This window comes from Scyliorhinus canicula, chromosome 29 (genome assembly GCF_902713615.1).
Source record: "Scyliorhinus canicula chromosome 29, sScyCan1.1, whole genome shotgun sequence".
NCBI classification, from domain to species: Eukaryota; Metazoa; Chordata; class Chondrichthyes; order Carcharhiniformes; family Scyliorhinidae; genus Scyliorhinus; species Scyliorhinus canicula.
Genome location: NC_052174.1, coordinates 1,172,037 through 1,183,127, shown reverse-complemented (window position 1 = coordinate 1,183,127; position 11,091 = coordinate 1,172,037). Strand labels below are relative to the sequence as shown.

Sequence of the window (11,091 nt, the reverse complement as noted above, 5' to 3'; positions counted from 1 at the left end):
GGACAGGTACAGCACGGGGTTAGATACAGAGTAAAGCTCCCTCTACACTGTCCCCATCAAACACTCCCAGGACAGGTACAGCACGGGGTTAGATACAGAGTAAAGCTCCCTCGACACTGTCTCCATCAAACACTCCCAGGATGATAGAACAGACTGTACACGGTTACCTGTTATTCTCTATGTACCGTTTTTTAAATCATAAAATCCCTACCGTGCAGAAGGAGGTCATTCCGCCCATCGAGTTTGTACCTGCCCTGTGAAAGGGCACTTATTGTGGCCCACTTCCCTGCCCTATCCCCGTATCTCCCCCTCAGCTTTTGGACACCAAGTGGCAATCTCTTCCTGGCCATTCCGTCTGACCTGCGCACCCTTGGGCTTGCTGACCGCTGGGTCTGGTTTCGTTCTCGCTGTCGTATGGCCCCCACCCGTCCTCTCACCTGCTGCACTGAATCCGACTTCTTCTCTAGTTTTAGAAGACAATATGGAGGTGGAGGAGGCTGTGGAGGTGGAGGAGGCCGTGGAGGTGGAGGAGACTGTGGAGCAGTCGGACAGCGAGGGTGCACGGAGGAAAAAGAAGAAACTGTTGAAAAAACAGAAGGAAAACAAACCAGCTAAGGCCAGGAAGCGGAAGAAACTGGTGAGTGGCCGTAATTGATCGTTCGCCCTCTTCCCTGCCCCAGTCAGCCATGTATGCCGAGGGGCCCTATCGGCATCTTCCACCCTACGCCCACCAGCCCCCTCCACTCGCAGTCGTGTTTCATTATGGACAGAATGCATCCAGGATGCATGTATCCTGCCCGAGGTGCAGTGTGAGAGGAATCGAGATGTCCTGCGAGTGTCAGCTGTGCGGAGGGGCTGAATGGACTCGGACTGTTTTCATTAGAAAGACGGAGGTTGAGGGGCGACCTGATGGAGGTCTACAGGATTATGAGGGGCATGGACAGAGTGGATGGGCAGGCACTCTTTCCCAGGGTGGAGGGATCAGTCACCAGGGGGCATGGGTTTAAGGTCCGTGGGGCAAAGTTTAGAGGAGATGTGTGAGGCAGGGTTTTTACACAGAGGGTGGTGAGTGCCTGGATCGCGTTGCCAGGGGGAGGCTGTGGAAACAGATACATTAACGGCGTTCAAAAGGCATCTCGACAAACACATGGACAGGATGGGTATAGAGGGATACGGCACAAGGAAGGGCTGAGGGTTTGGGCCAGAGTTGGTATCATTGACCAGTACAAGTCTGGAGGGCCGAAGGGCCTGTTCCTGTGCTGCATTGTTCTCTGTTCCTTAAGGATGGCGGCTTCAAACCTTTTTTGGACGTGTTATCTGCCTTGCAGGCCGTGCCTCCGAAATACGGTTCAAAATTATCACGTGGAAGTGAATCGTCATGTCTGGGCGAACTCTTATTAATTTAGAGACCAAGATTATCGACATGATTGTACACTTTCCAGCACAGCATCAGACCATTCGGCCCATCCGCGCCATGCAGGTATTCCTGCACCACAGCCGTTCTCTATCTCGCCAATCCGCAAATCCCTTCTATTCCTCTCCCCCTCTTGTGTTTGTCCAGCACCCCCTCCCCCCCCCATCTCGATATTATTCCCCTCGACTGCTCCCCGTTTCTCCTGAATTCTCCCATTGGGCTTTATCAGTGATATCGACGGCTCCGGGTTCTGGTCTCCCCCCCCCCTTCAGAGTTTTCAAAATCTCGTTCAGGCCGCCCCTCTGCCTTCCTTCTCCGAAGGAAAGAGCCCCTGTTTAATCTTTCAGCGTGTCGAATGTATTTGAAGGAAAGCAAGTAGACGTACGTTGGAAGTGACACAGCGGACAGGAGAGAGAAAGCATGGACGGACGTGCAGCTGGCTTAGGAAATCCGGGACCGCTCGGCATCTCGTATAACTAACAGGCAGACAGTGCAGGGATCCCTCGTGGCCGTTCCCCTTCAAAACAAGTATACCGTTTTGGATGCTGTTGGGGGGGATGACCTACCGGGGGAAGGCCCCAGCGGCCAGGTCTCTGGCTCTGGGGCTCAGAAGGGAAGGGGGGAGCATAGAAAAGCAATAGTAATAGGAGATTCAATGGTTAGGGGAATAGATAGGAGATTCTGTGGTCGCGAGCGGGACTCCCGGAAGGTATGTTGCCACCCGGGTGCCAGGGATGTCTCGGATCGTGTCTTCAGGATCCTGAAGGGGGAGGGTGAGCAGACAGAAGTCGTGGTTCACATTGGTACCAACGACAAAGGTAGGGCAAGGGGTGTGGAGGTAATAAACAAGTTTAGGGAGTTAGGCTGGAAGTTAAAGGCCAGGACAGACAGAGTTGTCATCTCTGAGTTGGCATTGCTCGCGGTGAGCGCGAGGACTGTTAGAGCGGCTGTCACATTGATCAAGTGTCTGTGGGGGGGGGGGGGGGGAGGGGGGGGGGTGCGTGTAGTGTGTACACTGCAGAGCAATACGGAGTTATTGCTCACCCAAGCACTCCAGCTGTTACCTTTTTATACAAGTGGCAGTGAGAAGGGAAGAGCAAGTTTCATATTTGAACACGGTGGCGCAGTGGGTTAGCCCTGCTGCCTCACGGTGCCGAGGTCCCAGGGCAGGAGGGTGGCCTAGTGGTTAGCCCTGCTGCCTCACGGCGCCGAGGTCCCAGGGCAGGAGGGTGGCGCAGTGGGTTAGCCCTGCTGCCTCACGGCGCCGAGGTCCCAGGGCAGGAGGGTGGCGCAGTGGGTTAGCCCTGCTGCCTCACGGCGCTGAGGTCCCAGGGCAGGAGGGTGGCACAGTGGGTTAGCCCTGCTGCCTCACGGCGCTGAGGTCCCAGGGCAGGACGGTGGCACAGTGGGTTAGCCCTGCTGCCTCACGGCGCCGAGGTCCCAGGGCAGCACGGTGGGGCAGTGGGTTAGCCCTGCTGCCTCACGGCGCTGAGGTCCCAGGGCAGGAGGGTGGCACAGTGGGTTAGCCCTGCTGCCTCACGGCGCTGAGGTCCCAGGGCAGGAGGGTGGCACAGTGGGTTAGCCCTGCTGCCTCACGGCGCTGAGGTCCCAGGGCAGGACGGTGGCACAGTGGGTTAGCCCTGCTGCCTCACGGCGCTGAGGTCCCAGGGCAGGACGGTGGCACAGTGGGTTAGCCCTGCTGCCTCACGGCGCCGAGGTCCCAGGTTCGATCCTGGCCCCGGGTCACTGTCCGTGTGGGGCTTGCACATTCTCCCCGTGTCTGCGTGGGTTTCGCCCCCACAACCCAAAAGATGTGCAGAGTAGGTGGATTGGCCACGCTGAATTGCCCCTTAATTGGAAAAAAAAAAATTGGTTAGAAAGAACAATATGGCACAGGAACAGGCCCTTCGGCCCTCCAAGCCTGTACTGACCATAGTACCTGCCTCAACTAAAACTGTCTGCACTTACAGAGTCCGTATCCTTCCATTCCCACCCTATTCATATATTTGTCTAGATGTCCCTTAAATGCCGCTATCGTACCGGCTTCCACCCCCTCCCCAGGCAGCACGTTACCACCCTCTGTATTGACTTGTCTCGCACATCTGTTCTAAACTTTCCCCCACCCACTTTAAACCTATGTCCCCTAGTACTCGACTCACCTACCCTAGGAAAGAGCCTCTGACTATCCACTCTGTCTATGCCCCTCACAATTTTGTAGACCCTCTATCGGGTCGCCCCTCAACCTCCGTCGTTCCAGTGAGAACAGACCGAGTTTATCCAACCTCTCCTCATAGCTAATGCCCTCCATACCAGGCAGCATCCTGGTAAATCTCTTCTGCACCCTCTCTAAAGCATCCATACCCTTCTGGTGGCGTGGCGACCAGAATTGAACACTCTAAAGTTTAATGTTTGCACAAGGTAAATGAAATAACGATCAGGGCTGCAAAACGCTCGGAGTCTGGTTAACCCGAGTGAAGATTTGTTAATTATTCACGTCAAATGTATGGGGTGTCTGATTGCACTCACTCAGCCAATGGGACATGTGTCACCCGAGGGTACGCTGGCCATATTATGACATGGATCATCTGTTGCTCGTTGCTGACCGTTTTAATACAGTTATTAAGCTAGTATGAGACTAGCTGCAAGTTTGGGGCAGCAGGGTAGCATGGTGGTTAGCATAAATGCTTCACAGCTCCAGGGTCCCAGGTTCGATTCCCGGCTGGGTCACTGTCTGTGTGGAGTCTGCACGTCCTCCCCCTGTGTGCGTGGGTTTCCTCCGGGTGCTCCGGTTTCCTCCCACAGTCCAAAGATGTGCGGGTTAGGTGGATTGGCCATGCTAAATTGCCCGTAGTGTCCTAAGTAAAAAGTAAGGTTAAGGGGGGGGGTTGTTGGGTTACGGGTATAGGGTGGATACGTAGGTTTGAGTAGGGTGATCATGGCTCGGCACAACATTGAGGGCCGAAGGGCCTGTTCTGTGCTGTACTGTTCTAAGTTAAAGCAACATCCAGAACAAAATATCTGACCGCTTGAACTGTGCACGGTGTGTTCAAGCTCAAGCCAGCAGTTTGCTCGAGGCTGGACTCTGGTGAGCAGACGGCGGAGCGTCGGTGTGGATTGGATTGGATTTGTTTATGGTCACGTGTACCGAGGTACAGTGAAAAGTATTTTTCTGCAAGCAGCTCAACAGATCATTAAGTACATGGGAAGAAAAGGGAATTAAACAGTATTCAAGAAAATACATGAGAATACATAATAGGGCAACACAATATATACAATGTAACTACATAAGCATTGGTATCGGGTGAAGCAGACAGGGTGTAGTGTTAATGAGGTCAGTCCATAAGAGGGGCAGCAGGGTAGCATGGTGGTTAGCATAAATGCTTCACAGCTCCAGGGTCCCAGGTTCGATTCCCGGCTGGGTCACTGTCTGTGTGGAGTCTGCACGTCCTCCCCGTGTGTGCGTGGGTTTCCTCCGGGTGCTCCGGTTTCCTCCCACAGTCCAAAGATGTGCGAGTTAGGTGGATTGGCCATGCTAAATTGCCCGTAGTGTCCTAGAAAGTAAGGTTAAGGGGGGGGGTTGTTGGGTTACGGGTATAGGGTGTATACGTGGGTTTGAGTAGGGCGATCATGGCTCGGCACAACATTGAGGGCCGAAGGGCCTGTTCTGTGCTGTACTGTTCTATGTTCTATTTAGGAGTCTGGTGACAGTGGGGAAGAAGCTGTTTTTGAGTCTGTCCGTGCGTGTTCTCAGACTTCTGTATCTCCTGCCCGATGGAAGAAGTTGGAAGAGTGAATAAGCCGGGTGGGAGGGGGTCTTTGATTATGCTGCCCGCTTTCCCCAGGCAGCGGGAGGTGTAGATGGAGTCAATGGATGGGAGGCAGGCTCGTGTGATGGACTTGGCGGTATTCACGGCTCTCTGAAGTTCCTTGCGGTCCTGGGCCGAGCAGTTGCCATACCCAGGCTGTGATGCAGCCCGATAGGATGCTCTCTATAGTGCATCTGTAAAAGTTGGTCAGAGTTAATGTGGACATGCCGAATTTCCTTAGTTTCCTGAGGAAGTATAGGCGCTGTTGTGCTTTCTTGGTGATAGCGTCGACGTGAGTGGACCAGGATAGATTCTTGGTGATGTGCACCCCTATGAAGCCCGTTCTGATCTTCAGTAGCTCCCTGGATCAATTCCAGCCTGTAACTGCACCCTGAGAATACCGTATTCTATCTAACCCTCCCCAAGATGGATTCCAGTCTTATCGCTTAAGGACGTGGTCACCAACAGAACAAACCTGACTCTGTATTCCCAATGCTGGTGGGTGGCACGGTAGCACAGTGGTTAGCACGGTTGCTTCACAGCTCCAGGGTCCCAGGTTCGGTTCCCGGCTTGGCCGTCTGTGCGGAGTCTGCACGTCCTCCCCGTGTCTGCGTGGGTTTCTTCCGGACGCTCCGGTTTCCTTCCACAAGCCCCGGAAGACGTGCTTGTCAGGTGAATTGGACATTCTGAATTCTCCCTCGAACAGGCGCCGGAGTGTGGCGACTAGGGGCTTTTCACGGTAACTTTGTTGCAGCGTCAATGTAAACCTACTTGTGACAATAATAACGATTATTATTATTATTATTTTTATTATTATTATTAGTGGCCAGATGCATGACAACTATCAAAGTGGACAGAGTGGTCATTGGCTCTCTGTGGCTAAAGCAGTGTTTATTTACACTCCTGCTGGGAGTGGCCCCCAGGGGTGGACCAGGAGACTTGGCTAGTCTAGCCTTTCCCCGTGCCTGCGATGCGCTTGGTGCAACCTGCTGCAGGCGGTTATTTGGCCTCGCCAAGAATGACGCATCTTCCAACACCTGGTTTGGGACAGGTTCCCCCAACGGCGTGCGCTCTGCCACGTCCTTGGTGGGTGGGGGGGGCCTGTTACTGTGCTGGAATGTTCTTTATTCTGGAAGCAGAAGGCTGCTCGCTCAGTAGCTAGCTTTTACCTACAGAAAATAGCTGGCTTCTATAGTATACCTGAGCCAGAGGGGTACCAATATCCTGGGGGGGGGAGATTTGCTAGTGCTCTTCGGGGGGGGTTTAAACTAATTCAGCAGGGGGATGGGAACCTAAATTGTAGTCCCAGTGTACAGGATGTTGAGAGTAGTGAGGTCAGGGATAGGGTTAAAAGTTCGAAAGAGGGCACCGGCAAGCAGGACGCTGGTTTGAAGTGTGTCTACTTCAACGCCAGGAGCATCCGGAATAAGGTGGGTGAGCTTGCAGCATGGGTTGGTACCTGGGATCTCGATGTTGTGGCGATTTTGGAGACATGGGTAGAGCAGGGACAGGAATGGTTGTTGCAGGTTCCAGGATTTAGATGTTTCTGTAAGAACAGAGAAGATGGTAAAAGAGGGGGGGGGGGGGGGGGTGGCATTGTTAATCAAGGAAAGTATTACGGCGGTAGAAAGGACGTTTGAGGACTCGTCTACTGATGTAGTATGGGCCGAGGTTAGGAACAGGAGAGGAGGGGTCACCTTGTTGGGAGTTGTCTATAGACCTCCGAATAGTTCCAGAGATGTAGAGGAAAGGATTGCAAAGATGATTCTCGACAGGAGCGAGAGTAACAGGGTAGTTGTTATGGGGGACTTTAACTTTCCAAATATTGACTGGAAATACTATAGTTCGAGTACTATAGATGGGTCAGTTTTTGTGCAGTGTGTGCAGGAGGGTTTTCTGACACAGTATGTAGACAGGCCAACAAGGGGCGAGGCCACATTTGATTTGGTACTGGGTAATGAACCCGGCCAGGTGTTAGATTTAGATGTAGGTGAGCACTTTGGTGATATTGATCACAATTCGGTTATGTTTACTTTAGCAATGGGCAGGGATAGGTATATACCGCAAGGCAAGAATTATAGCTGGGGTAAAGGCAATTATGATGCTATTTGGCAAGATTTAGGATGTATAGGATGGGGAAGGAAACTGCAGGGGATGGGTACAATCGAAATGTGGAGCTTTTTCAAGGAACAGCTATTGCGTGTCCTTGATAAGTATGTACCTGTCAGGCAGGGAGGAAGTTGTCGAGCAAGGGAACCGTGGTTTACTAAGGAAGTTGAAGCACTTGTCAAGAGGAAGAAGAAGGCTTATGTTAGGATGAGACATGAAGGCTCAGTTAGGGCACTTGAGAGTTACAAGTTAGCCAGGAAGGACCTAAAGGGAGAGTTAAGAAGAGCGAGGAGAGGACACGAAAAGTCGTTGGCGGATAGGATCAAGGAAAGCCCTAAGGCTTTCTATAGGTATATCAGGAACAAAATAATGACTAGAGTAAGATTAGGGCCAATCAAGGATAGTAGTGGAAAGTTGTGTGTGGAATCAGAGGAGATAGGGGAAGCGTTAAATGGATATTTTTCGTCAGTGTTTACACTGGAGAAAGACAATGTTGTCGAGGAGAATACTCAGGTTCAGTCGACCAGGCTAGATGGAATTGAGGTTCACAAGGAGGAGGTGTTAGCAATTTTGGAAAATGTAAAAATAGATAAGTCCCCTGGGCCAGATGGGATTTATCCTAGGATTCTCTGAGAAGCCAGGGAGGAGATTGCAGAGCCTTTGTCCTTGACCTTTATAGAACATAGAACAGTACAGCACAGAACAGGCCCTTCGGCCCTCGATGTTGTGCCGAACAATGATCACCCCACTTAAACCCACGTAACCCGTATACCCGTAACCTTTGTCCTTGATCTTTATGTCGTCTTTGTCGACAGGAATAGTGCCGGAAGACTGGAGGATAGCAAATGTTGTCCCCTTGTTCAAGGGGAGTAGAGACAACCCTGGTAATTATAGACCTGTGAGCCTTACTTCGGTTGTGGGTAAAATGTTGGAAAAGGTTATAAGAGATAGGGTTTATAATCATCTTGAAAAGAACAAGTTGATTAGCAATAGTCAACACGGTTTTGTGAAGGGTAGGTCATGCCTCACAAACCTTATTGAGTTTTTTGAGAAGGTGACCAAACAGGTGGATGAGGGTAAAGCTGTTGATGTGGTGTATATGGATTTCAGTAAGGCATTTGATAAGGTTCCCCACGGTAGGCTATTGCAGGTGCGTTGGGCTGTGGGCGTGGGGCTGTGGGCTGTGGGTGTGGTGCGTTGGGCTGTGGGCGTGGTGCGTTGGGCTGTGGGTGTGGTGCGTTGGGCTGTGGGTGTGGTGCGTTGGGCTGTGGGCGTGGTGCGTTGGGCTGTGGGCGTGGTGCGTTGGGCTGTGGGCGTGGTGCGTTGGGCTGTGGGCGTTGGGCTGTGGGCGTGGTGCGTTGGGCTGTGGGCGTGGTGCGTTGGGCTGTGGGCGTGGTGCGTTGGGCTGTGGGCGTGGTGCGTTGGGCTGTGGGCGTGGTGCGTTGGGCTGTGGGTGTGGTGCGTTGGGCTGTGGGCGTAGTGCGTTAGCTTGGTTTCCACGCCCCCCCACCCCCCCCGTCTTTCTTCCTTAAAATAAGTCTCTGAAGCAGATAACCAAATTTTCTCAAATGGGTTTATAAATGATTGCTTGTTGTGTGGTATTGAGCTTAGAGCTTTGAGGGAAGTTAGTAGTGGAGAATGGGTCATGTTGGATTGGATTCGTTTATTGTCACGTGTACCGAGGAACAGTATTTTGCAGCAAGCAGCTCAAACATCCGGGGCCGGTTTAGCACACTGGGCTAAATAGCTCACTCTGAAAGCAGACCAAGGCAGGCCAGCAGCACGGTTCAATTCCCGTACCAGCCTCCCCAAACAGGTGCCGGAATGTGGCGACTGGGGGCTTTTCAAAGTAACTTCATTTGAAGTCTACTTGTGACAATAAGCCATTTTCATTCATTCATTCAGATCATTAAGTACATGAGAAGAAAAGGGAATAAAAGAAAATACATAATAGGGCAACACAAGGTACACAATGTAACTACATAAGCACCGGCATCGGATGAAGCATACAGGGTGTAGTGTTAATGAGGTCAGTCCATAAGAGGGTCATTCAGGAGTCTGGTAACAGCGGGGAAGAATTTGTTTTCGAGTCCGTTCGTGCGTGTTCTCAGACTTCTGTATCTCCTGCCCGATGGAAGAAGTGTTTGCGTGGGTTTTCGCCACCACGAGCCAAAGATGTGCAGGGTAGGTGGATTGGCCACGCTAAATTGCCCCTTAATTGGAAAAAGGGAATTGGATATGCTAAATTTTTTTAAAAACAAGTAGTGGAGAAAGGGGTGCTTTCCATTTCGGGCACCCTGTGTTGGTACCCAACATTTTCATGATGAAATCGCACGGGGTTAGATACAGAGTAAAGCTCCCTCTACACTGTCCCCATCAAACACTCCCAGGACAGGTACAGCACGGGGTTAGATACAGAGTAAAGCTCCCTCTACACTGTCCCCATCAAACACTCCCAGGACAGGTACAGCACGGGGTTAGATACAGAGTAAAGCTCCCTCTACACTTTCCCCATCAAACACTCCCAGTACAGGTACAGCACGGGGTTAGATACAGAGTAAAGCTCCCTCTACACTGTCCCCATCAAACATTCCCATACAGGTACAGCACGGGGTTAGATACAGAGTAAAGCTCCCTCTACACTGTCCCCATCAAACACTCCCAGGACAGGTACAGCACGGGGTTAGATACAGAGTAAAGCTCCCTCTACACTGTCCCCATCAAACACTCCCAGGACATGTACAGCATGGGGTTGGATACAAAGTAAAGCTCCCTCTACACTGTCCCCATCAAACACTCCCAGGACAGGTACAGCACGGGGTTAGATACAGAGTAAAGCTCCCTCTACACTGTCCCCATCAAACACTCCCAGGACATGTACAGCATGGGGTTGGATACAAAGTAAAGCTCCCTCTACACTGTCCCCATCAAACACTCCCAGGACAGGTACAGCACAGGGTTAGATACAGAGTAATGCTCTCTCTACACTGTCCCCATTAAACACTCCCAGGACAGATACAGCACGGGGTTAGATACAGAGTAAAGCTCCCTCTACACTGTCCCCATCAAACACTCCCAGGACAGGTACAGCACGGGGTTAGATACAGAGTAAAGCTCCCTCTACACTGTCCCCATCAAACACTCCCAGGACAGGTACAGCACGGGTTAGATACAGAGTAAAGCTCCCTCTACACTGTCCCCATCAAACACTCCCAGGACAGGTACAGCACGAGGGTTAGATACAGAGTAAAGCTCCCTCTACACTGTCCCCATCAAACACTCCCAGGACAGGTACAGCACGGGTTAGATACAGAGTAAAGCTCCCTCTACACTGTCCCCATCAAACACTCCCAGGACAGGTACAGCACGGGGTTAGATACAGAGTAAAGCTCCCGTCTACACTGTCCCCATCAAACACTCCCAGGACAGGTACAGCACGGGGTTAGATACAGAGTAAAGCTTCCCTCTACACTGTCCCCATCAAACACTCCCCGGACAGGTACAGCACGGGGTTAGATACAGAGTAAAGCTCCCTCTACACTGTCCCCATCAAACACTCCCAGGACAGGTACAGCACGGGGTTAGATACAGAGTAAAGCTCCCTCTACACTGTCCCCATCAAACACTCCCAGGACATGTACAGCACGGGGTTGGATACAAAGTAAAGCTCCCTCTACACTGTCCCCATCAAACACTCCCAGGACAGGTACAGCACGGGGTTGGATACAAAGTAAAGCTCCCTCTACACTGTCCCCATCAAAC

At 51.8% G+C, this 11,091-nt stretch overlaps 1 protein-coding gene across 1 annotated transcript in view; it reads left to right on the top strand.

The window, feature by feature from the left end:
• The first annotated feature begins 457 nt into the window (after window positions 1-457).
• The window catches only part of LOC119958277 (chromodomain-helicase-DNA-binding protein 3-like), a 110,145-nt gene continuing 99,511 nt past the window's right edge, over window positions 458-11,091 (top strand). The window contains exon 1 of the mRNA XM_038786708.1: window positions 458-637. Coding sequence (XP_038642636.1) covers window positions 482-637 — 156 coding nt within the window. The 5' untranslated portion in view covers window positions 458-481. The remainder of the gene's footprint in view (window positions 638-11,091) is intronic.